At 43.5% G+C, this 27691-nt stretch overlaps 1 protein-coding gene across 5 annotated transcripts in view; it reads left to right on the forward strand.

Moving 5' to 3' along the window:
• The window catches only part of LOC120733844 (ephrin type-B receptor 3-like), a 59420-nt gene that overhangs the window by 17490 nt on the left and 14239 nt on the right, over positions 1–27691 (forward strand). For 3 of the 5 annotated variants that reach the window (XM_040032308.1, XM_040032341.1, XM_040032316.1), the window contains exons 2-10: positions 10663–10727; positions 15274–15946; positions 19130–19285; positions 20205–20540; positions 23373–23497; positions 23989–24151; positions 24523–24631; positions 26165–26217; positions 26361–26579. In XM_040032308.1, the coding sequence (XP_039888242.1) occupies positions 10663–10727; positions 15274–15946; positions 19130–19285; positions 20205–20540; positions 23373–23497; positions 23989–24151; positions 24523–24631; positions 26165–26217; positions 26361–26579 (1899 nt within the window). The remainder of the gene's footprint in view (positions 1–10662; positions 10728–15273; positions 15947–19129; positions 19286–20204; positions 20541–23372; positions 23498–23988; positions 24152–24522; positions 24632–26164; positions 26218–26360; positions 26580–27691) is intronic. The other 2 variants (XM_040032321.1, XM_040032331.1) reach the window with 1 other exon arrangement.

Consider the following 27691-nt stretch of genomic DNA (forward strand, 5'->3'; position numbering starts at 1 on the left):
AACCGCTTTGGGGCTTTGCCCCTTACTGCAGACACACAGGCAGCTGTTCCGGGTGTAACAGGAAGTAGCCATCTTTAATTAGATTCAACACAATCACTACATGCTGCGCAGGAAAGTGCAGTGTAAGGTGACCTGATACGTTGGCAGATGACTGCATTAGCAATGACTGTATTAACAGAAACAACGATAGAGGGACACAGTGTGTGTGTGCTTGTGTGTCTGTCAGAGAGTTAGTGAGAGAGAGAGAGGCCATGTATTTGTGAGAGAGACTCAGTGGCTGTTGATACAGAATGGCAAAGCTGGCTGCTAAGCCCTTTTCTTGTGGTGCTCAGCCATTCAAAAAGCCACGGCTTTTATTCAAAGCCCGGTTCCAGCTCTTTCTAGGCTACACCCCCAGTGAACAAACAGGATTTGTGTGTGTGTATGTGTGCATTTGTGTGCATGTGTATAAGTCTTAATAACATGTCTCATTTTCTGTTTGTATGTGTTGCCGATAATGTGTATGCATTAGCATTATGTAAGTGTATGGTTTGTGTTCCCCTGTGTTTGAGTTTGTTGAGTCAGCCACTGCTGACACACAAAATTGCCTGAAAACTGCTATTAAGAGCTGTGAGGGAACTGCTCGCACACAATCCGACTGCACAGGCAGCACAATAGCCCATCTCCTATTGAACAAAAGGTGTGTGCATGTGTGCACGCTCTTGTGTATGTTTATGCTTCCAGCACCCCCGTGACAGTCAGATAATCAACAGCTTCCACCTATACAAGCAAATGCACATTCATTCATACAGGTGTATTTCAAACACTCTGCTCTGCACCAATGAAATGCTTCCCCTCAAATCCACACATAGATTCCCCAAGGGCACGTTGCTGCTATCGCTGTTTGGTATTTGGCTTCGGAAACCGGGCTGCTATCATCTGTACAGACTGATACCAGGGCAGCTATCAAGCTGTTATGAATGGATGCCTTGGTTAGCAAAGGGCAGCGGAGCAGAGGAAGGCCAGGGAGGAGAGAGCAGAACAGAGAAGTACAGCAGCAAAGTACTAGACAATGGCTCCCTGGGCAGCAGTAGGGCAATGAGCCCATCAGGCTGCATGTTAAACACAGACACTCAAGGCAGGCACACAAACATACAGAAGACGCTGCAGTTGTGTACATGCACACAGTCACATACTGTCTCTGAAGGCGACAGCGTGTTAGCATGCCAGCGACACAGTGGCAAAGAAAGACGTGCCGGGGCTGTGGGGAATACAAGAGAGCGTGCAGCAGCTCTCCATCCTCTCCTCTCCGTCCGCCCCCCACCCCCTTTGTTACCTTACTGGCCCCTCTTTGCCTTTCATTCCCATCTTTTTCCTCTTTGCACCCCCTCGCTTTGTCTTTACTTTGAATATCTCTTCCTTTCTCTGCATTCCCATCCCTCTCTCCCCCCTCCTTCCCTCCCCCAGTTTTCCCTGACTCCTGCCTCCCTCCTTTCCTCATTCTCTCTGTCTGATTTTTGCTGAATTCTATTAAGACTTTTAAGCAATGCCAGTATGAATGAATGTGCATTGAGTTATTTTTTTGTAATCAAAAACGGCCACACCCAAAGCAGCAAACCGTGTTCCCTCCGATTCTGCTTCCTCACTCCACCTAATTCTCTTTTGCATATCTCACATAAAACAGTGTTCAGTAGTTCTTTTCTTTGTACTTTGTGTGGAGGACTGGGAGGTGCTAAGAATTCAATACACATCTTCTTTTTTTCTCTTTAATTTTCCACTGATCATCCCTCCTTTGCTCCCTTTTGTATCTGGCATATATGTTCCAACATTTCAGTATTGCTGCAAAAACTACTACTTTTTGCTTTGATCTGGGGTGAATTACAGTTTTTGAACAAATGTTGTGGTGCTGAGGGATTGATTAGATCAAATATAAGACTGAACTGATGGCTGAGAAAGCCCCAGATATGCTATGCTAAGTGGAAGTAGCAGAGAGCCCTGACTCTCGCCTGTCACAGTTAGCCTAGACCACTAATGCCCAAAATCCCCCAGAGCTTCAGCTCACAGATAGACACACATAGGCAGGTAGTGCAAAAAGATGAATGTCTGATTTTTATACCTAAACCAAAAAAAAGAAGTTTTATTTATGTATATATATATATTAGGGGTGCAACGATACTCGTATTGATATTGGACTGTTCGATACAGTGCTTTCGGTTCGGTACGCATATGTATCGAACACTACAAATTGTTTTTATTTATTTTATCAACTTTTCTTCTGACGATACTGTCTGTGTTGAGCGCTCAGTGGATCTGCGTTCGACTACTCCGCCTAGGCTGCACTGTCGATTGCAGCGCAAGCTAGCAAGACAGAAGCTAAGCCTCAACGCTACCCGAAATTGAACCTCCCCCACCCTCATTCAGATCTGGCTTTTGGAACTATCTTGGTTTTCATGTGAAGTATGACCCTGAAGGTAAGCGCGTCATGGACAAAAGTAAAACAGTATGTTGGATGTGCCACACAATGCTCAATTCGTGGGACCTGGTGCGTTAGCGCAGTTAGCTTGTTAACGTGTTGATGCCGTCCAGCTGCACGCACGGGGCGATCCGCGGTAACTTGTTAAGGGAGATTTGCCGCGTTATGGCGTTAATGTCATTTTAACGAGATTAACGCTGACAGCACAAGTGGGAACACAACGAATATGACTGCACATTTACGCCGACATCATCCTAGTGCAAAGACTAGTGGACGCAGACAAAAACAACAAGCACGCATGCTACTAACTTTACCCGAGTCATTTAGACAGCCGTTAGCACATGATTCTCCTCATGGGGACCTGATATGTTTAATATGCTGCTGAGAATATAGCCCAGAAGAAGCGTATAGTATAGCTTTTATTTTGGAAAGAGCCATTTCTCTGTAATAAACTCTCTCGATCAGATAGATTTATTTTTTTTATTATTTTGTTGTTTCAGCAACATTGCATTTAAAAACTGTGTTTTTGAGTTAAAATATATATTTATAATTTTAATAAATGACAAATTAAAAAGGCATGAACATTTTTTTGCATCAAAAAAATTATCGAACCGTGACACCAAAATAACAAACCGAACCGTGAATTTTGTGTATCGTTGCACCTCTATATATATATATATATATATATATATATAGATATATATATATATAATCCGCTGTTTACTTTATACAATTCAAAATATTGTGGTAAATTATTTGTAAAATAATGATTTTATGCTGTACTGTTTGCAGAACTGCACAACAGCTGCCGAGGTGCCCTTGAGCAAGGCTTTGAACCCTTTTGCAAAAAGGAAGCCTTGGTGAAAAAAATCTGTGCATTACACAGTAGAAGTTTAAAAATAAGTGAAAAATAATTGAGGTGCACATGCTAGAAGATCTGTATCTGTATCAAAAGAAGTCTTTTTATAGAAGTTTGACATGCGTTGCTGCTCGTGTTCATGCACATGAGTATGCAGTGTATTTGTTTTACAGTCTAGTAAATCAATCTAATTCGGGTTGCAGTTGTGCTATATAGCGTTTTGAATATGAATCGTATACCAGGTATTGCTGCCCCCTCAGAGGGAGTGTGGGGTAAACACTAAATGAAATCAACAGCTGTAGCGACGAACGCACACTCCATCATACACAACCACGCAGATGCAAAAAGACAAATTACTCCGCTCCAGCGGCCTCACTCGCATGAAAACAACGAAAAGCGCACATCCAAATTCCCACAGAGTTTGATAAGGAGAGCCACATTTCCATATGCACGCCTTTGAGGTAAAAGCAAACCTGCTACTCGCTAACTTGTATTTTTAAGTTGCAGCCGGCTGAGTCATTTGCCAGGAAATCTGATGATGGCATCTAAGCGTCTCACGCAGAGGCACACGCTGCGCAGTTCACCCAGTGCTCGCATTCATTCAGCCATCTAATTCAGGACTAGAGGGCTCTGCTTAAACACTGTTAATTGTCAGCATTTTTTTTTTTAAAGTCTTAGAGTTAAATATAAAATGTTGTAAAATCTAGAAGGAGAGTGGGGCGATTAATTTCCAGGAAGGGCTGTAAGCAAAAAAAATACTTCATCTATGGTAAAGTTTGAGGCAATAGTTTCCATGTTGGGTGATGTAAACACCAATCATTTCTACAGAAATCTGGTTTTGCGCCCATTTCCTGCTGGTTTTTAAACAAAGCCAGACCTGATGCCCTTAAAGTAATCATTTGCAAACGAAGCACACGCCCTTTCCAGAGCAGGTTGTAAATGATAAATATTACACCAAACCTTAAAAATGATGATTACAACAAAACATTACTGAAGCCTTAATTATCTATTTGCCTCTTGACATTTTTGCCAAAGTACGTGATAGTTTAACTGTAAATGTAAAAAGTGCTGTTCTGTTTCAGCTGATCTGAGCATGGTACATGATGTAATGCTTTTTTTTTTTTCAATAATGAGTAAGAAAAATCACAGAGAGCTATATTCAGATTTCAAAAGACAAGGCCAGACATCTCCGTGTGGTAAATCCACAGTGGCTGGAATGACTCCTCCGCGGGAATATTTCAGTAGGGGATGAATTCGAGTAAGTTTTGTGTCACACAGGATGCATCACTGTGAAAACACTATAAAAAAACACCCTGAAAACTGCGCTATTGCCTCTGCAGTGTTGTGGAAGCTTGTATCTGCTCATATACTGCTTCATACACTAGTATATGAATATGACTAGGCAGTGTTTATATTCAGTGGTAAGGCAGAGCGAGAGGAAGAAAGCAATAAGCGGATGTTATGAAACAAAAGCAGTATGGGAAATGGAAGTTGTAAGCATAAGCTACAAAGCCAAGTAATGTGATATGTGATCTTATTGTGACTACTCATATTTTCAGAACAATAAAAAGAATAATTGATCAGGTCGAGGCGCCGTAACAAAGCCGAGGTCGCTCTCCTAATGAAATGCTGATACTCTCACTATGAAGGACCTCCATTAAATCTTAGCAGCATTGGATTTTGAAGGCAATCCGAAGTGCTTGTGTCAGCCAATAAAACAAGCGCTAATGACTCACCCCCAACTGTGAATGTGCGTGTTTGAGTGGGTACGTATTATGTTGTCAGTACTGCTGATGAAGGTGCTGCGACTTATTCAAAAGCAGGCAAAACACAGAGCCGTCCAATAAAACCGCGGCACAGTGTCGGCTCCTGCGAGTGCTGGGTCTCAGGCTCGGGTTGGTTAAGGTGAGGAGAGGGGGATTTCAAGCATTCCCAGAAAACCAGTTATATTAACAGTTAACTGGGTTGTGTAGTAATTAACTCAGTCAGAATGCCACACAACTATGCAGTAAGCTAAACAGAAATTCTGTGAGTCAAACTAAGGCCCAACGTACACACATGCACTTATTCACTCAGACACGCACACGTACTGACAAACATGTGTTCCCACCCGTAAAGGCACACCTGGTTTTGTAGACAGCTGCCCTGAGGGCTACCTGTTCGTCAGATCCTCTGCGGTTAGTAATTAGAAGTAAAAGGGGGGAGGGAGGGGTGAAGAGAGGGAAGGAGACAGATGAGAGAAGGACAGAAGGAATGAGTGAGTGAGAGAGAGAAAGACAGCGAAGGAGGGGTCGGTGGGTTAAGACAAAGAAGCCGGTTCCACTGACAGGACAGGAACTAGATGAGACTTCTGAACGAGGCTATACCCCTCCTCAGTTTGAAGCAGGCACACACACACACACACACACACACACAGACACATAGGCCTATGTATTGGCTCAGCTTCGCTAGCTTGCATCCTCCTTGCTGCGATCAAAGCCCTTTCTTTTTCCATTTCAACCACTTTGCTCAGCTCTGCTCTCTAAAAGCATCTCACAGCAAAAAGAAAAAAAAGCTGTTTGTTTTTTGTTTATTTATCACAAAAGTGTCGACAGGTAAGAGATGCTTGACAGACATTGCCTCCGGAGACAAGGTGGGCTAAGCAGACAGACGTTCAACCCCCCCCCCTCCCAATGCACAAAAAAGGTATTCAGCCTTGAGATATCGCTTGATGAGGGGAAGGTAACCGAGGGCAAGGTCGCAGCCACGTATTCATAGAGCAAAGATTTAATTTAATTTGACGTTTCCAGTGATGGAAAAAACTATATTTAATAAATAAATAAGAGAAAGCGACAGAGAGGTAAAGACAACTTACTCATGAAGCTCCAGCAGCATTCCCTGTTAGCATACAGGCAGGACACACCTCTTTTGTGACAGCCATTGTGTGATGACTGACTGCAGTAGTAGGATGAAGTATGTGTGTGTGTCTGTGTGTGTATTTGTGCTAATGGGAGGTGGGGGGGTTGTTGTCATGGGAGGCGAGTCCCTTCAGGAATTCCACAGAGGAATCAACTCCTTGGCTTGTCCATGTTGCAGCAACCAATTACCGTGACTGTGTGTGTGTTGTGTGTGTGTGCGTGCGCACAGGGGGAGTGGGGGTGTGGGGATGCTGAAGGGGAGGTCTGGCTATAAAATGGAGGGGACTTCTCCTAATCATCGCCCTCTGGCCTCGCACAAAGGCAGAAAAGACTGCTCGGACGATTTGAATTTGAATAGCATCTCTCCTCCCGCTTTCCTTTTTTTCCTGCCCCGCTTCCTCTTTCTCTGCCTCAGCCTCGCACTGGATGACAAAAGTGGAGCCAACAAAGATAGCGCACAAAGCAATCAGGCTAATAGCGCTAATAAGTTGAGTGTGGGGTCCTCGCTCTCAGTGTTGACACTTTCCACTGTTTCAGTGGCTAAACAGAGGCTCAAGTGTTTGGCAACCAGACGGCATAGTATTTTAATGGAGTGGCTACCCCATGCCAGGTTGCCATGTGCTTGGTCTCTTCGACTGCAAAAAAAAAGATACAAAAAAAACAACAACAAAAGCAACTCAGAGGAGAGGTGGGGAGAAGATAATTAACTACTGAAGAAGCCCCGAGCAAAGGATTATGGGAAGGGAGTCATTAGGGTTTGGAGTTGAGTTTATATTTACGTTATTATGGGTTTTCCCGGACGCAAAATCTTGCTTTCATCACGTTTCATTAACACACAAGTTAGTGGTCATTTCTAAGGTGAAGCCGTTTTGTTTTGCACTAATAGCAGAGAACTTAGTCGGCTTGATTGTCAAGGTGGGAAAAGAACATTTCATTAAAAATATTAGTTTGGTGACTGCTGTCTGAATTTTGGAGAATCACACATACCAAAGACATCCACACTCAGAAGCTCAAAGCAAGACCTGAGCTAAATCACTCACCTGTGTGCTCCCTGTGACCTGCAGCCTTCACCCTGAAAACGACTGCGCATTCCTCCCTCTCAATAATAGCCTTTCTTCTCTTTTCCTGCTTTTCTCCTTCTCTTTTTTCTTTCTTTTAAGAAGTCTGCTTGTTTGAACAAAGAAATATTTTAAGAGGCTTGTAACTCTGTGTATGCGTGTGCGTGTGTGCGTGCTCGTACGTTGGATGCGGCCATAAGGACGAACGCTTCAGTGCCCTCCCCTGTTATTAGGCCTGCCCTGTCATTACAGGATTAGAGTGTAGGGGTTTGGCTTTGCATGCGTGTCTGTTTGCATGTATGTGTGTGTGTGTGTGTGTGTGTGTGTGCATTTATTTGCCAGAGTGCGATCTCTCCAAGCCTGTTTGTATTCCTACAATTTTTCTCACACAGTCAGAGGACACAGAGAAAACAAATGTCACAGCCGTTTTTTTCCCCCCATGGTTTTTATGATAATCCCCGGTGCATTTGACCTCTACCATAAATAACACTTTACTAAAGCAATCCTTAGGTTACTCAAACAGTGACTCGCTAATTGAAAAGTCTTTGTGAGCAACAGGGGGTTGAAAAACACCCCCCTGAACAGCGCACGTCACATTCATCACTGTGCAGCAAGAACACAGGAGCACGGCTGCAGATATTGGCGTCGAAGGCAGAGAAAAGAGAAGGAGATTTAAAAAAAAACAATTTTTTTTAGTTGAAGTAGGAGAGAAAAGTGGGACAAATAGAAGAAACATAACAAGCTGGGAGAATTGGTTGAGAAAGAGATTGAAAAAAGGAGAAAGTGTGAGAAAAGTGAAGCCTTGTGCCTCTCTGTTTGTGACCCATCGATGCCTCGCTCTCACCACGTGTGTGATTTACAGCAGCCAATTTGCATGTTCGTTTGCCTGATTTCCTTTGTTTGCTCCCTTCAATTTCCCCCTATCTCAATTTACAAGATTTGAAAGAGTAAAATGAAATGCATAGAGGGCAAACCAGTGCACTCAGTGTGTTTAGAAATCATCTCAGAGTCTAATTGAGATTTGTTTTTTTCTTAACCGACTTGTCCTTCTGGTTTTCTTTCCATTTATTTTTCTTTTGTCTCACTCGGGCCCTTAAGTCGTGCTGCCATTATAGTCTTCTAAGCTTTCAGGGCTTGTTTCCTTTACAGAATACCTTTTGCTCTATAATCTGGTTCCTTCTGCCTCAATCTTGTCCTTTATTATCTGTACGAGTCTGCTTTGCACATGAACAACACACTTTATTAGATTTTTTTTGTCCGTGTATTAGATGATTTTAAGATGCTTGGACTTTCAGTGCAGGCTTTATTCTTGCAATGTGCTTGTAATGCCAGGTGTGGTATTTAAAATCACAGCAATATAGTGGACAGAGCATGGCAGGCACCCACACACACACACACACACATCCTGACACACATACACTGACAGAGAGGGAGCGGCCGGGTTAGGTCAGGGTCATTCACCACTTTTGCTCTGGCCCATTGACTCAGGATTGGTGCTCCACTTTGGGCACAATGGAGGACTTTGCACCAAATACACACACATACAATTGTCCTCTGACACAGACTTGCAAGCACACAGTTATGCACGCACACAAAACACAACCCCCGGCCAGATCAAACAATGCAGATGCAGCGAGAAAGGAGGGGTTCATCGATGAGTGTGCGGTCTCGAATCATCTGCTGTCCCGACCACTGAGTCAGGCTGGACAGGTGTGTCTGTTTGCGCTTTGCATATCTATCTCTCTTTCACTTCACGTCCCTTCTGCTTCATCCCCGCATCCCCCTCCTTCCCTCCCCGTTCGTCTTTGCGTTTTGCCGTGCTGTCATTTTCAGCGAGGCCAGCTCTAATGACAAGCGAGCGCATCAAACACAAGGCCGACTTGTAATAATAAATACCAGGCGGCAAACATATATAATTTTCACCTCACCGGCTTACCTACCTGCACGGCTGTCAGTAAGAGGTCCCAAATCACACACTGTCACAGTATGAGTCACAGGAAGTCCTGCAGCTAGTGAGTGCTGGCCCATTCTCTGAGAAAACACAAGCAGGCCCTCAGTTGCTCACATGTGGCTACATCTGGTTACAAAGGGAGCTCTTAGCAAACACCACGTTCATGAGTTCCCTGCTTTAACACTGGAAACACATTGAGAATATTGCAAACCCGCCAAGCAAAAGGAATCACTTATGATAAAGGCTTTGATTTGGCTCATGGTGACAGTTTTAGACCTTTTTCAGTCAAAGTCTGCGGGGGTGAAAATGAGTTGGACTTCCCCATTGTAAGAGCATAACACTTGGACAAAGTTAGATATAATTCACCAGGGGCTTGAAGTTCTTTTTGTTTGCCTGAATGTAGCAGTTGCTTGATGTGTGGTAAAAATCCTTGAGTTATAGTATTGTACTTATACCTAGGACCTATTTACAATTAGTTAGCAAGCCAAAAAAGGAAACTTCCTTTGATGACCAAGCACTCGCTGGCTGCACCGTTTCATCATCTTTCACTATCTTGTAGAACAGCACAGCGGTTGAGATAATAACGGTGGCTGCACATCATGCCTTGAGCGCCAGGTAGTAAAAGACTCGACATTTATAGTCTTCCTTCCACGCTCTCGCAAAGCTCCCATTTCTGCCAGCAGAAACAAGAAAGTGGAAAGTGGAGAGCAAAAACGGTTTTGCAGGGGAGATCTCTGTCCACCACAACTTGCGCGAGCCATTTGTTGATGTTTTTGTGTGTGAAATCCTCCGTGTGTGGCATATAGATACGTCTAAGAATGCTCTAAACTGAAGTGCCTTCAAGTATTGACGCAAAACGAATCCTATTGAAGTTTACCGACCTCTGTTCCACTCGAGAGCTCCTCTTTTGTGACACCGAAATTTATTGCCCCTGCTCTCCATTCAAGTATTCTGTTGGGTTGTATATCTTGAGTTTTACAACTGTGTCTATATCTTATCAAGTGTGTGTCTGTGTGTCACGTGTTCTGTGGGAAGCGGAACTGTTTCGCAGTGAGAGCTTTGTTTAAGGGAAACACCTAATTGGGACTAATTAGCTTAATGAGGAGCAACAGTAAAATATCACACAATACCTCACTGATCACCTATCTGGACCTTTGTCTGTCTCGTGTTTCATCTATAATACATTCACTCACACACACCCACACATACTCACTTGCACATAAAGTACTCCTTTGTCTAAATCAATTCAGTTAGTTGTGAGCTTGTACTTTCTGTCCTTTATTCACACAGTTTTCTGAAAGCAGCTTTGGTCAGAGCCTCGTATCTGCTCCTTGGATCATTTTGCAAGTTTTATGAGATTGTTGTAAAACAACTGAAAGTTCTACTGATCTCTTTTTTTCTTCCTTGTTTGATTGTGTTGTTTTCTTTCTGCTTCCGTTTTTCAGAGACGTTGATGGACACAAAGTGGGCCACGACAGAACTGGCTTGGACTGCACATCCTGAGACTGGGGTGAGTTTACTGGGCATAGTGTGCATTGTGTTGTGTTAATAATGAGCAATACTCCAGGCTATTACCATTTGATGCAATTAAAATATTTTAGGCAGCAAAACAAATGATGCACTGACATCTAATTCACCTGACTGACCTGATTGACTCCCACCTGCCTCCTCTTGAAAAATGCAAAAAAAAAAAAAACCATTGGTGTTGTCATGAAGTTCCCTTTTAAACGCTGATAAATGTCTCAGCACCCAAATCTACCTCACACAAAGTGTCCATGACAGCCTCACATGGCTTTCCCATGTGGTCTCCACAATGGGGCAAAAAGAGCCTCGACCCCTCCTCGGATATACTTCAAAGACTGCCAGCACTCCTCCCTTGCCTTTGTGTGGTCCTCTGACTTGGCCCTTGTGTTTTGAACGATGGGCCCCCTTTTTTTCAGTATATTTTTGCTCTTACCACAACACACTTGTCAGAGGATTGTTCCCCAGCTGTTCAAAGTCACCCACCCTCCTTATGCTCCTTTTCGCCTAGCCATTAAACATTAACTGTGCCAGACACACACTAGCCACCTCAGCTGTAAACAATCAGGAGGACAAACCCTCTCACAGCCTGGCATGTCCCATTTCTGTTCCCCCTTCCCTCCAAACACACACACACCTCTTCATCCTGTTACGCTACAATGCAGCGGTGATGCTCCCACGAGGTCCAGGCAGACATGGTTTAGGAACCTAAAAAACATGCCTCTCTGTTTCTCTTCCAACAATCCTGCAACAGATGCTCCTTCTCAGTAGATGTACATACAGTAGCTGCCCCTTTGCAATCCAGATTTCCCACATTACCTGCCAAAAGGGTGGAGATGAATTTGTCCCCTTGGCCCTTTTTTTTTTTGGGTGGGTGTGTGTTTGCAGCAGAATGTGCCACAGAGAGCATTTGTTGTCCCTGAGTTATTTTTCCACCCTTTGTGTGTTTGTGTGCGCGTTTTCCCTCCTTTTATTTTTTCCCTCCCTCCCTCACTTTCACTCTGTCCCTCGCTCTCGCAAAATCAATCGTCCGTGTTGCCTTGTTCCTTTCTTCACGCAGAATTTTATTGTATACGTGTTTGTTTGCTCTCGCAGTCTTGCGGTGGGAACGACCCAACCTGTTTTTGTTGTGTGTGACGAGTGTTTAAGAGAAACCGATGCCGTGGATAAGAGGACAAACAAAGCAGCCTGCGGGGAAAGGGACGAGAGAGAAAGAGAGAGAGAGAGAGAGACAGGGTTTCAGGAAAATCCAGAGCAATGTCCGTGCGTCAAGAAGGAAAGAGTGTATGAGACAAGAAAATCAGTTCCTCAAAAAGCAAATCTAACACTACACATTCTCTCATTCATGCCAAACACGAATCATATCGTCTCCATCTTTTTAAATAACATTGCAAAACACATGCAAATGAAGCTACAAACATAAAGCTACACAGAAGCTGTGTTTGTAAGCGCTGATAATCGTAAGGAAGTGTCTTTACATGCTCCAACACTAGGTTGTTGTGTTTTACACACATTCTTTTATATTCTTTCACGTCTCTGTTTGCTATGGTATGTGCATTTCTCAGTCTGTCTGCATCTGTCTTTATAGCCTGTAGCATCTCTGTATGAGGCATGCATGCATGCAGCTCAGCACCAGTTTGGTTGATGCATTTGGATTTCCAGCATTCATTATGTCTCCATGTGTGACGTGTGAATATTTGTCTATAAATCATGCCGTTTATGTTCCAAACCAGATGGGCGAAGAAGAAGGGGGAATTCCGCTGACTAGCTCTCCTCAGACCCGGAATGATACCCCCAGGGCTTTCCCTAAGCATACGTTGACAACAATATATGAAGTTAGCGAGCCTACAGAGATAATAAGTATTGTCGGTATATGACTGTCTCCTTCACAAGACCACCTTCCCTGCACAAAACGTGTCATAAACAAGCTGGAACAGTATTAAATTAGCCTTAGTGGGATTATTGAACCGGCTAAACAAACAACAAAATAAAAACACACTAATTGGTTGCATTGAGCTTGTTGGAACTTTCAGCATTTCAGGCAATGCCTAAAGCTAATAATAATAGTTTATCCATGTTGCCATGAAGGTTTCTTAGAGTAAATGTTCTCTTTTAATTCATCCAAGGTCGAAGGATGAAAAAACATGATAAAACTGGCAAAACAAACAGCTTTAAATGATGATTTTGAGAATTATTGTTGCACCAAAATGTGCAATGTGTAAGGCCCGTGCATTGCCGTCTGGAGGTGAAAGTTAAAGCTTTGATTGGAAAGGACAAAGAGAAAACAGAGAGGCTCGCCAATCTTGCATAACAATTCATCTTGTTGAAAATCGACGCCAAGAAACTTGACCCTTTTTTGCACAACATGCTTAATTCATTCAGGCTTGGTAAGCAGGCTCTCAGATTGTTTGCCCACTGGTGCATGTCTGACAGGGGGTTGGTTGACCCCTTTCTAACTGCACGCATACACAAACAGACCCACACCTATACATATATATATACTCTCAAACAAACACACAGAGTGAGCACAAACTTGGCCAGACAAGCAAATTTATACAAACGCACAGCCACAAAACACTTGGCCGCATTGCTCTTTTGCGCAGGGTGATTTATTACACTAAACTAAATACCCATTGACACTTCATGCTTTTAGCCATTCCATTGACCTGGCTGGTGATTATCGATTCCCTCTGGTCGCTTCCTCCTTCTCTCCCGCTCTTGTGGGGCCATCATTTTAATGCCACAGCCAAACTACACCCATTCTTCCCCCTGTGTCCCTTATGGCCTCCACGGTCTTGGATGAATAGCCTTGTCTCCACCACATCCATATCACAGCCTTAATTAAGATGCTTCAAGCTCAGAAGGAAACGACTGGCTCTGAAGAGGAAAAGCGGTATCTATTTACCCAAGTGTTGAGGAAGGCAAATGCTTTGAGGTACAATCCAGCCCCAAGAACATAACTGTAGAGATTTAATTTTACTATAGATATCTCATATAGCAATGTCACAGGTTCAGGTAGCGAGTTCACCAGTTACGCTAAATATGCACTATGCATTTGGTGTATAGTTTTAGCAGTCATCTCAAGGCGCTTGAGGATATTGCAAGGTAACGACCCTACAGTAATACAGAGAAAACCCCCAAAATCAAACAAATTCTGAGCAAGCACTTGGCAACAGTAGGAAAGAAAAACTAGCTTTTAGCAGGAAAAAACGTCTGGTAGAAGCAGACTCAAGAAGTGACAACAATCTGTCACGACTTGTACACAGTGTAAGAGCGCAAGAGATTAATAATGATCAATACCTAAATGCAAAGTGGTGTGTTAGCTTTTGACTGCCCTGTGACTTATTGGTAAATGGACTCGTTTATATATAGTCACTCAAAGCACTTTATAGAACTTGCCCCATCCATACATCACTTTTTTCAGTGTCTCACATTCTCACACATTCACACTCCAGTGAATGCATCAGAGCAACTTAGGATTCAGGATCTTGCCCAAGGATACTTTGGTATGCAGACTGGTGCAGCCGGCAATCAAACCACCAACCTTCTGATTAGTAGGTGACCCGCTCTACCTCGTAAGCTACAGCCACCCATTATTCCCTTCTCTAGTATTATTTTCCTCCTCTGTTCCCTCTACATTTAATGCTCTAAAGCACTGGCACGTCTTTTGCATAGCACTGTTAACTACTGTTGTATTTAAACGTGTCTAAAAATACTTTGACTCAAATGTTTGTCTGATAAAAGAAAGGGGAGCAGATCCCTCAGCGTGCGCACACACGCACGCAAACACACACGCACACACTTAGATATATTATACACACAGGAATTGCTGTTTGAAGTGAAATGATTTAATCGCGGTGTCCTCATTCGAGATTGAAAAAAAGAAGAAGAAGAAAAAAAGACATAACATTAACGCGTCTCACAGCAAAGCTTTTACAGTCTGGTTTGCTTGCACTCATTTAATGAAGCTGGTAATCAAAGTTTAGAAAATTTAATCCCATTTTATCCCGAGTAATTCACCCCCTGGGTACTGTAGTAGCATTGAAAGATGTAGAGTGTAAAAACAGAAAAGCATGAAGGTTAACTGCCGCCTTTTCCCCGCTTTTATTAGAGGACGTTGCAGTCATTGCTCGGTAATTGAAGCGTAATTGGTTGTGAAGCAGTGTGGCTGGTTCTTCCAAACAGATATGAGGTAAACATGCTTTGGTGGCTCTGTGGCGAGGAGGTGACAGGTTCCTGTAATTGTGATGAATTTGCAGTCCTTGTGCCTGGCTTTTCGCCACACTAATCAGGAATGAAAGGTGCATCATGGCAAAAGCAAGGGAATGGAAGTAAAAGAAATACAGCTAAACTGAAAAAGTCCAATTCTCGCTCCCTCATGACTTGTGTCCTGGTACTTTAATCACTTGCTTTTTATGCCACTTGATTTAATGTAGCTCATCTAGGTTCGATGGAAGATGCCCCGCAGCAACTCAATATCTATCAGACATTTACAGCTGCTAATTTTTCATGTTCTTCATCTGATTTCTTTTCAGTGGGAAGAGGTCAGTGGCTACGACGATGCCATGAACCCCATCCGGACGTATCAAGTCTGCAATGTACGTGAGCTCAACCAAAATAACTGGCTACGTAGCGACTTCATCCCGCGAAAAGATGTACTGCGCGTATATGTGGAGATGAAATTCACAGTGCGTGACTGCAACAGCATTCCCAACATCCCTGGTTCCTGCAAAGAAACATTTAACCTCTTCTACTATGAGTCTGACTCGGATTCAGCTACGGCTACCAGCCCTTTCTGGATGGAGAACCCTTATGTGAAGGTTGACACCATCGCCCCAGATGAGAGTTTTTCCATGCTCGAGTCTGGACGGGTAAACACGAAAGTCAGAAGTTTTGGCCCGCTGTCCAAAGCTGGCTTCTACTTGGCCTTCCAGGATCTCGGTGCTTGCATGTCGCTCATCTCAGTCAGAGTGTTTTATAAGAAGTGCTCCACCACAATCGCCAACTTCGCCGTATTTCCCGAAACGGCAACGGGGGCTGAAGCGACTTCGCTGGTGATAGCCCCAGGAACTTGTGTCCCCAATGCCTTGGAGGTGTCTGTGCCGCTGAAGCTTTATTGCAACGGAGATGGGGAGTGGATGGTTCCTGTAGGAGCCTGTACCTGCATGGCTGGTTTTGAACCGGCCATGAAGGACACCCAGTGTCAAGGTGAGTGTTTTCACAATATATAATTTAGGTCAGTTTATGACGTGTTGTGGCGGATTAAGTGGATTAGACATTCTTCAACAGGTTGCTCAAGGTTCAAACCCACAACAGAATAGTGTGCTACTTCATCTTATGTTACAGTCCTCAGATTTCAGGATGGAGCCTTCTTACGAAGATCATATGAGAAGACATTTACGTTTACATTTTGGGAACATGGAATGGTATTAGACTAGTGGTCCTAGTCTTCACAAAGACTTGACTGCTGTGGAAAAAAACACACTGATTGCCTGAGAGATTAATTGGACATTATTTTGGCTACAGGATACACTGTTTTATGCTGGATTGTTCACTCAACACATCGTAATGAATAATTTATTTTATCTTGTTTTCTTTTGACATGTTAATCCAGTGATTACAAGCTATAATAATACAGACTAGCAGGGCTACGCACTCCCGTGACCTCAGCTTTGCCTTGAGGTTGGTTGCAAAATGAATGCGCAGTGTGTTGTCTCTTTATGAAAGCGAGTGGCTAATGGCTTCAGGTCTGATGGAAAACATGACAGGTTCACAGAGGTGAAAGAGAAAGGTAAATTTAAACAGCAAGGTCCCGACTGAAATGGAGTGCAGGCGACAGCATGAGAATAATGAAGGATAAATGGAAAAATTTGTGCTTGTGTGTACGTGGGCGTAAAATTAGGCCTGGGCGTGCAGAAAGTGTGTGAAGAGTGAAAGAGCGATCTGGTGAGGTTATTGATCACGTGAATGCAAGGTGCCCCGTGCGTGTTCGCTGGGCTTCGACTTCGGGGGTGATCCCTGCTTGTCTGAGTCCTTCTTCCTATAATAGAAGAAAGCGATGACGCTGCACAGGCCTTATATTTTGTATCCACTCCACTCCAGGAGTGGGTGGATACTGAATATGCGCTCACCTTTAGAAGGAGAGTGTTTGCACGAGACAAAGGGGAGAGTGTAGTATATCTAAAGTGAACGTGGTTAAAAACTCATTTGTTTGTTTCTGGCACCTCAAGGTTGAAGCTCTGGTGACTGGCCGCTGATAAAATGCTCTCTAATCACTAGAAACCACAAGGGATAAATCTCGCTTTCTTGTTCTCGTTAGGTCCTCTCTCCTTTTCCTTCCTCTCCTTCTATATTATTCCATGCTCATTTCTCATCACCCTTTTTCCGTGCTTTTTCTGTCCTCCTAGCATACAGTATCTCTTGCAGCTCTTCATTTCTCTCTGCGCCAGTCTTTACTTCTCCAATTCCTTCCTAATCTGAAGGCCGTTGTGCTCATTAATAAGCCACTAGAGTTACAGTAAGGATGTCAGTATTAATATTAATCGATGAGCCTTTTTTGCCTTCCCACTCATTAGCTGCACATTTTTTACCCCCAATATTCTTTACTTTTTCATGCTTCAGACTTTCCAATTTCAGCATACATTTTAATCAGTTCCTTAAGCTCTATGTTCTGCATGAGAGGATAAGACACAGGGGAGCGAGGAAGAGGGGAGGTGGGGGTCCTACAGGATTAGCATTTTCTATGCCTCCACCTCTTCCACCTCTCCCTCCCTTTTCGCTCTACCCCCTTGTCTGTCTTTCTTCCTCATTCTTTAATGGTTCCTCTAAGGGAAAATAGATAAAAGGAACAGGATGACCCCTTTACTCGCTGGAAGTGATTGATCAGCACTTTCAACCTTTTGGTGTAAAAAAAGAGGCTTCCTTTAACGGGAATGCTTCTTCAACATCTTTGCTAACAGTTAAAAATATTTTTTTTCTTGCCCTGTGAGCTCAGAATTAGCTTGCAATTTGCTCTGTGTTAGGTGAAAAAATATGAACAAATTTGTTTAAAGAAACTGTTCTGACACCTAAATTCAAGGTCAGTTTTTTATCTGTTTATCAAACCATACTTCCTGTTAGCCAGCAGTGTGGATAACTCTGACAAATTGGTGGGAGAACAAATATACTCAGTGCTAATGTACACGGTGCAGCCAGCTGGTGGTTTTGAGCTAATATTGAACTTTCAGAAGCAGGAAAACAGCAGGAACAGTAAGTGGTCTGCTGTAAATTTGACCTCTGACCTCAGTCGTTTTCAAAGGGGAACATAAATCCAACATGGAATCTGTGACGATAATTATCATTCGGGGGGGGGACAAACATTGCAGTTTGTCCTTGACGTTGACGAGCTAATGCGCTAGTGGGTCAGCTAATCAACTGGCCCTTGTAAACTTTGCCTCTCTTACCTGCTCCTGCCTCTCTTTTTTTTATTAGGCATGGCGGCAAACTCATTCATCTTTTAACAAGACAGTTTATGAAAGATATGGAGCCTACCCAAGCGTCCTGAATCACAATGTTGCCGTTACAGTTTCCCTGCACGTCTGTAACTTATCACACGAGTTATAAACGTCCAAACAGCAGCTATAAATGGAGATATGGCATTTTCAAATCCTAGCAGTGTTTTCATGTGACTGACTTGCCTTCAAGAACCAGTTTAGGTAAAGTTATGCTGAAAGTAGTTTCCTGTATAGAAGTAGTCTCAGTAGAAATACAGAGAAAAAACAATTAAAAAAAAGAAAGAAACTTTGACATGGTCTCTGTCTGTATACAAAGATTTATGTTTGCACGTTTGCATTTCCTGATTCCCTCACTTTGCAAATTCTGAATACATCGTCCACTAAGTAAATGTTATTTGTACATTCAACAATAATTAATAAATATAACATAAGCCTACCAGTCAGATTTTCATGTTTTTGACACTGTGTTTTTAGGAGACCTGGGATGCCAATGTTACCTCTAAAGCACTTCTGTTGCTTCTGTTGTTTAAGTGTGCTGTAGGCTATAAATAAAACGAACATGGCAGTCAACACAAACCGACATGTTTGATGTATAGTTTTTTCTTCACTTCCAAAAACATAATTTATGTAACACAATTCAGTGGGCTACATACTGAAATTAGAAACAAAGTATCAATCCTATTGTGCTAGTATTGATCCGAGACTACTACAAATACTACTTTTGCCACTAAAAATGAGTAGAATTACAGGCTATTGGCATGGTTTGGCAAAAGTAAATTTTGTGTTTTCATTCCAGAGTAAGACACTTTCTAATATGATAGTGGTAAAATCAGTTTGTTTGTTGTTTTTTTTAAGCTGTTGGTCATGCTTTCTTCATCATTCCCTCTTTTGCCATCAGCTTGCAGCCCTGGCACCTTCAAGTCCAAACAGGGGGACAGTTTGTGCTTGCCCTGCCCAGCCAACAGCCGTGCCAGCTCGGGAGCAGCCAGTGTTTGCTCCTGTCGAAACGGTTATTACCGCGCAGACACAGATTCTCCCGACTCCACCTGCACTAGTAAGTAATGCTTCCTTCAGCCATCTGTATAACTCAGTATGTTTTAATGCTGACAACCTTACATCTAGTCTATTTTTCCCATCAGAACTGGGCCAAATGTGTTGTAATCATAAAGTTAAAGTTATTGTGTATTAAACGTCTTTGGATATTTCCATCAACTGCTGATAAAAGCTCCTAGCACAATGCTCCTGCCATGCCACACAGACAGCAAACAAGTCTGCTTGCTTTCCCAGCGTTATCCACAACTTTATCATCCAACCCCTCCCCTTCCCACCAACCTGCACTCACAACGTCTCTGCCCCACTACGGCCGGAAAGTGAAACCCACTTGTTTTTTTGTGAGCTTTATCATTTTTTTTTTTTTTTTAACTGTTGGCTCTATTAAAAGCAAACAGACACCGAGGGGTGAATTTATTCAGAAGTGAAGAAAGAAGATCCTTTTTTCTGTTGCTGGGGTGTGGGGCTGATTCTCCCACAGTGCAGTGAGAGATAAGGCTCCGGTAATTGGATAAGAATTGCCAAGACTCTGCCAATAGTTTGTCTTGCTCGTTGCCCCCAAGCACTCTGTACACACAGACACACAGTGGAAATAAGCATGCAATTCAAATTTGAACTCCTGTCCTCTTTTTTTCTTTTTTTTAATGAAGAACTGCTGGAACAGTCTCTTGTTACAGTGAAAGAAAAGAAAATGGTCTAGTTAATGCATAAGAAATGTACTAATACCGCAGCGCAGTTATAGAATAATGAATGCATGTGTGTGTAATGATATATAAACTGTGCTTTCCAGTATGAATCTTTTGTCTATTGTCCTGATGTCTCTGTGCTGTCACCAGGACAAATTTCTTTACACCCATTGTGCACGGAGATTGAATGCATTCTCATTGCGACCTATTTTCTTCATCCCATCCTTCCTTTTGCAGCCGTTCCGTCTGCCCCACGCAGCGTCATCTCCAGCGTCAACGAAACCTCGCTCGTGCTGGAGTGGAGCGAGCCTCGTGACCTGGGCGGCCGCGATGATGTCCTCTACAACGTCATCTGTAAGAAGTGCCTCCCCGACCGGGGAATGTGTTCGCGCTGCGACGACAACGTGGACATCTCACCGCGCCACCTGGGATTGACCCAGCGGCGTGTGGCGGTCCGGAACCTGCAAGCCCACACACAGTACAGCTTCGAGATCCAGGCGGTCAACAGCGTTTCCAACAAGAGCCCCTATACGCCCCAGTTCTCCGCCGTGAACATCACCACAAATCAGGCCGGTAGGTGCAGCTTCAGCACTGTGGCTACCTGGCAAAGATCAGCATTGATGTTTCGGGCGATGCCAACTTTCAAAGGCTGGGAAAAGACACAAAAGGATGTCAGAGAATACGCTCTGCGCCTAAAAAGCAGAGATCAATTTCTTGTATGTATGTAGGAGTGTGCTACATATTTTTCCCTTTGAACAGGGATTGAGAAGGAAGACATTCTTCTGAATGAGCTTAGAAAGGGACCTTTTTTTCACACGCCCACAGCATGCTCTGTGCTAACACCACTGCAAATAGCAATAGCGAGGCAGTGTATATTCAAAGTGTGGAACCTTTAGTATTCTGGCTGCCCACTGGTTCCAACCCACCGATCCTTCAGCTCTCAGCAAAAACAGTAACTAGGCCAATGTAGCAATCAGAGCTGAGATGATTTTTTTTTTTTTAAAACCCATCTGGTATATATAGATATACAGAGTAATAGAACCTGCTATTGATAAGCCAAGTGATGAAAATAAATCAATAAATGGAGGGAGACTGTAGACCAGGGACGTCAGAATAATTGTATATCGTGCATTGGACCAGTAACACTCCACCTGTCAGTGAAAAAGGATAAGTATCCTAAGATACCTTAATATAAGAAAAAGAAGTGCAGTTTCAACAGTATGTCTCAGTTTTTCCACATGATAAAGAAAAGCTGCTGTAGTAAATGAAAGAAAGCTTTCAGCATTATTCTTTGGGCTAAAATTATAAGAAATAAATGTTTTAAATCACAGAAAAAAATCTGAAAGGTTTAGAAAGTTTCCATTAATTCACATTTTTTGTGGACATACTGTAAAAAACAAGAACTCTTCTTTTTTTAAATGGTTTGTCTATTACTTAACTACTTTGGTGCAATATGAACGGTCTTTATCAGAAGGAAAAACTCCAAATACATTTAAAGTCCAGAATGTACGCCCTCCTTAGATTGGAGTCTTTGGCCACTGAGCCTTATGTTTGACACTACAGCTGGGGGACTATTATGATCATTTTTTCAGTTACCTAGGAAATCTCACTATTCTCACTGATGTACTTTTACTCACCCCAGTTTTTCTTTTTACTTGTAAATTGAACTCTTTGCTGCTGTGTTAAGTTTGCTCTTTCGGCTAGCCTAGTAAACACCAAGGATTATTCCTTGGCTCCTCCTCCCCCACCCTTTTTCCTTCTCTCCATGGCCTTGTCCTCCTCACCTTTGACCTTGTGTGCCTACTCCTAAAAGATTCTTTAGGAATGCCTTCTTTTTGTGGGTCTGGAACCCAAAGGCCCCACCAGCCCCACATGAGGGCCTCATTGTTTCATGGGGAGGTTTGGCGCTGGCCTGACAGGGACAAGTGTCCACCCTTGGGTGCTTGGGGTCAGGTGGGTGCGGAGGGAGCAGTGAAGAGAAAGAACAGGGCAAGAGTGCATCATCTGTGATCAGATTATCCATTTGTGTAGTCCCAAGACCATCCCTGCATGTGCAGTCACCTTTTAAGAATCAAAATAAATACTGGGTTGGTGATAAGCCCCTGGGGCCACCTCCATGGTTACTCCCAACGTCTCCTCCTGGAGGAGGGCCCCTAATCCCTTGGCTAGAGTAACCAGGGGATCTGCCTAGGAAGCATTGTCTTCTGGGGGAATAAGAGAGACAAGGAGAAATGGAATAGATGGGACTTACAAGGAAGGGGAAAACTCAGGAAAGGGGAGGTGCAGACACCAGAAAGAAAGACAGAGCAACAGAAGGTTGTCTGGTCTCCAAGACAAGCAGCGAGGTTGGAAAGGAAATGGAATGGGGACGATGAAAGAATGTAAAAATGGGATGTAAAAGTTTTTAACAAAGCCAGCGAAAACTGGTGTGTGGTATGGGGGAATGAGAAACACTGATCCAGGGATTTTCCTAAAGTGAGTGCGGTACAGTATCGAATAATATTATTGTGCAACACTTGACTTCCTTCACTTCACTTTCCTTATTGACCAAAAGTGATTATCAGCACATCTGTCTTGGTTAGACAGGACATCTTGTGAAGAAGTCATAAAACTCTGGAGGAAGGGGGAGTGGATGGAGGGCTGTAGCAGTGAAAGACAAGCAAAAGAGTTGAAAAGTCCACTGAAAAAGCAGGAAGTGTATTATTTATATTCAAGTAAAGGTAATAGTGGAGATAGACAGTGGAAGGTATGAAGTAAAGTTAAAAGGGTAGACCGAGTGGAGGAGGGAGTAAAGGAAAGAGCGACATGGGCTTACTGTTAATGCGGCACGTGTAAACTAAGCATGGGAAACTCCAGTGATTACATGTTTCATAAAATAATTAGATTGTATGGTGTGTGCACATTTTTGTATTTGTATATTATATTCATGCGCAGCACTTAAAGAACAAGACCTTTTTCTACAGCCGAGAAAAAAAGGAAAGCACAGCTCCTCTCAAACATTTCAACGAGATTGCGGAGTAACAGCTCAGCAGCAGTGAAGCAAGTGCACAGACACATACGTGCAAAACTCTGTATGTGCGGCTGTTCCTTAGCTCGCCCGCCGTTAATATATGACAGAGGGAACTGCATGGACCTTATCCATCAGTTTCTAAAGTTTGATTCTCTTGCTACAGGAGAATTAGACATAACCTCTCGTTCCCCTAGGACTCTGGGAGGGAGAATTTGAGCATTAGTCGGGAATGGCTCTGCATACTAACTAGTGGCCAAAGCTTTTCACAAAGCTCACAGCTAAGACTTTGTATTTGGGCTTCTGTGGACAGACAAAGGGCACAGAACTTCAAAAGACATAACACGAAAAACAATAAATAAAGCGGATTTCCCTTTATTTATTTTCCCCATGTGAAGCTCCCTCTGCAGTGCCCACAGTTCACCTGATGGCGGCCACAGCGAGCACCATGAGCCTGTCCTGGCTGCCTCCAGAGAAGCCCAACGGAATCATTCTGGATTATGAGATTAAGTACCATGAGAAGGTAAGCGCCGATGTTAGAGAACGCCTGTAATTCAATCCAATTTCAGTGACTCGCATGGTTTCTGTATCATCTGTGTTTCTGTAAATGTGGAAAACAATGGCTCTGCTGATAAACACATGTTGGCCGTGAGGCTTCCTTTTCTTCTTATTCCACTCTTTCCATCTCTTTCTATCCTTCCAATCCCTTCCCTGTTGTACTCTTCCCTTTTCTTCTTTTCCCTCCCATCCTCTGTCAATCCATGCCTTAAAAAGTTTCTAAAACCCCAGAAAGTTTAGAGTTTTCCTTGGGGAAAGAGCGCAGTCACTCACTATATGCTGTCTTCTGCTGTCAGATTAACATACCAGCTATGATATGGCACTCCTTTTCTCTCTCTCTCTCTCTCTTGGTCTTGTCTTTTTTATATATTTTTTGTCAACCTACATCAAAACTTTTAGAGAAGGAACAATGAGGAGCAGGGGTGCGTTGTTTAATCCCTGTATTTGTATGTGCAGGATCAGGGTGAGGCCATTGCCCATACCATGACTGCCCAACGGAGCAACGCCCGCATTGAAGGTCTTAAGGCTGGTACGCCTTACGTGGTGCAGGTCCGCGCTCGAACAGTCGCTGGTTACGGTCGCTACAGCAGCCCAGCCGACTTCAGCACCAACCTCCAAAGTACGTTACACCCCGCCTGCGTTACTACCCGGGGATGTACTGGGATATGTCTGTACAAATAGTGCAATGCAAAGCTTATAGATGTGTTGGATTTTTTTCAAGCGTTTATAGTGTAAGAAGCCAATATGCGAGAAACGAAAAAAACTGAAATTCTTGTAACAGACTTATGATTTGATGAAAATGTACCTATTGTCAGCCAGTCTGTGTATCAGCCATACCCTTCCTCTACTTTATAAAGGATGTGCAGATTCTTCTGCATACAGATGAATAAACCTTGTACTTTTGTACTGAGCTGGATTGCAGCTAGTTTGGTCGATGCTTGCGGCAACTGACTAACTAACTGATCACCTTCTCTCTTTAATCTTGTAAAGCTGACCCCCCAAAGTCGCTGCAGGAGCAGCTGCCGCTCATCGTTGGATCAGCCACCGCCACCTTAGTCTTCATCATTGCAGTTGTGGTCATCGCTATTGTCTGCCTGAGGTGAGAATCCCTCTACTAAAACAGCAAGGCTTACAGAAGCATTGGTGCCAAACTGTTGTTTTTCCCGTCAATTTGAAAAAAACAAAACAAAACACTGAGATAGCTTCAAATGTCAGCTTTGTTTGCTTGTCCTCCAAACTGCCCCGGAACAGTCTCAGCGGATTGCTTTGCCACCTGTGAGCCCACTGAATGCTAGATTAGCCTTCTGAATCTGTGAATAGTAAACAGCTTTGGCCAAAATGCTACTTTGCTCAGTGGAAACAGCATGGTGGAGCAGCTGTTGGGCCTGATAGGCCTGCCCTCACGGCCCAGCACTCAGAATCAACTGTGCGTTTGCCCGACCACAAAGAACCCAGATGCGCCCCTGTCTGCTGAGCCCAATTGACTGGGAAGCTGCAAGTGGCTGCTCTTACCTTTCAGAAAGTCTGACACTACATCAGCTGGGTCTAACCGCACTCGTTTATCCTTTATACCATTCATTTGTCAAGCAGAAAATGCCGTGCGAGGGTGTCTATATGTGCGAGAGGCTGGCACCCACTGCTGACTGGTGCCCACTTGGGTTCTCTCTGCAAGCCAGTTCAGGCAGCTGCTGACAAGCGTGGGCATCGGTCATGCTAGACTGAATAATAATCTCCCTGGATCCCCCTCCTTTTCTTTCTCCCTCCTGCCTCTTCGCTCTCCCTAATTTTCACACCGCTACATTGTGTCTCTCTCTCTCTCAGGGTCTTGGCTTAGCCACTGCTCTGACTGCTACAGAAGAAGGGAGAAAAATAGAAATGATACAAAATACACAGCTTCGGCATATACCAGAAGAAAATTAGAATTTAAAATAAAATGCAAATTACCATCGGGCATTTTTTGCCCCGGTTACTGGTTAGACAACAAAGGAAGCACATTAACATGTGATTTCAACAACCCAGCTCCGTATCCGAGCCCACACCCCATCCCCGCTGGGTGCGAAAGGGACAGATGCATGGAGGTGAAGCTGGAGGAACTGAGTGGCTATAAGAGGACAAGAGTAAATAAATTCATAAAAACAGAAAAGGGAGACTGACAACCAGAGAGCAAGATCCATGAGGAGAAAAATACGATTGAGATTGAATTGAAATGTGCAGTGTGATGTCTGCGGGGCGAGGAAAGCGAGACAGCTGAGCTTGCTGTTTGAGTCCGCTTTTGTCTCGGCTGCTCATTTTTGGAGGGGTTGGGGGGGGTACCGAGAGTGAATGGCTTTCACTTGCCGCTTCAGACAATAGTATGATATCCTTTTGTTTACACTTGTGCTACAGTCCCCGAGTATGAATCATTTTTACCACTAGGCATTGATACAATCTTTATCAGCGTATCCCTTGCTTCCAGTGCACAAAAAGACTACACATATTTACCATGCCACATCACAGTGCGACTGCATCTCACGCTACAACTAGGCGTTATTAGGGATCTGTTTTCTCCCTGTGCCTTTGTTCCTCAGCAGTGTTTGTGTCCCACTGTGCGGGGACCACGTGACTCAGTTTGTGTTTTCATCTTTCTCAACAGAAAGCAGAGAAACGGTTCAGAGTCAGAGTACACAGAGAAACTGCAGCAGTACAGTAAGTCTCTCCGCTAAGCTCGCTTACCTGTTCCAACGGCAGCATGTCTGTGCTTCTCGCTGTCGTCAGAAGTGATCAGACAGATATCACATTGAATATTTATTGCTTGGCAACGGAGATTCACTTTCCTGTTCTTGCCACTGAATCCCCAATAGTAACGCCGGGAATGAAGGTCTACATTGACCCCTTCACCTACGAGGACCCCAATGAGGCAGTGCGCGAGTTTGCCAAGGAGATCGATGTGTCCTGCGTGAAGATCGAGGAGGTCATTGGCGCAGGTAACCCACCAAAGCTCCTGAGCTACAGGGGGAAGACTGCTAGTCACCTCCAGGCCATACCATTAGAGGACTTCACACCAAGCGGTACTTTCACTCAATTCATCGCTAGCCCTCTTCTTGCTCGCCTCCCTACCGCATACCGTCACCTCTTAGGAACGTTTTTGTGTTTTTTGTTTTTTTAGCCTTCCAGATGTCCAGCACTGTGTTAGTGTGACTCACAGTTCTAGCACCCCCCACGTTTACCACGCCGTGTGCGTTTAAACTAGTTTTAATACCCATTGTATGGTAGATTATTATTTCACCCATGTCCTAAAAGGCAAAAATTACCCCAATCCTGCAATGGGAGCAATGCAATAAATATGGCACAAGAGTTATTGATAACTGATTAAATTTTTGTAAAAGCACAACCCCATACAGACAGGATTTATTTCTCTAGGGGAGAGTTTAATCCCATCTGATTGCATGTATTTTCCAGTATAAGCTACAAACCTGTTTTTTTGCACACTTATTGAACTTTTGTGTGCACAGATAAACACTGAGCGTTAAGGTTTTGAGTTTCAGCAGCTGCCATCATTGAAATAATGCAGGATGTTGTAATTCTAGTGGTAATTATATCTGGCTACTGGTAGGAATGCTGTAGGATACCTTATCTACCTCTTAAAGTGGGCTTGTTTTCTACTTCTTTCATACCTCATTGCACTACTCTGCACTTCAAAACTGATGCAAAGGAAATTGAAATTTTAAAAGAAGGAAGACTGAAGGTAATGTGAAAATGTGCTGTAGTTGCTGTAGCTCACAAACTTGTGTATGTTGTGAAATATCGAGAGATTTACTGGCCAGCGATTGCCTTAATGAGCACTGTGTGAACCTGCGAGGGCGTGATTGTAATGGATATGTACTTTAGAGGACTTAAAGTCCAGCTCTTTGGCTCTGTGTCTGGTTTTGTGTGTGTAAGCTTGGGGAATTCCTGTCTCTAAGAGCCATGGCTAATATTTATCTGTTGTACTCTTTTAGAGGTTTAAATCTGTCTGGTTGGGGTGTAAAATATATTAAATTGCTCCAAGTCCAGGATTGGCTGCCTGTAACCCTGCCCACTTTTTTATATCCGGAGAACCTCTTAATTAAAAAGAGGATTTTTACTGGATCGTTATGTTTGACCTTTTTTTCCCTGGTACTCACACCCTATCCACTATGTG

This window comes from Simochromis diagramma, unplaced genomic scaffold (assembly GCF_900408965.1).
Source record: "Simochromis diagramma unplaced genomic scaffold, fSimDia1.1 OVJJ01000334.1, whole genome shotgun sequence".
NCBI lineage: Eukaryota > Metazoa > Chordata > Actinopteri > Cichliformes > Cichlidae > Simochromis > Simochromis diagramma.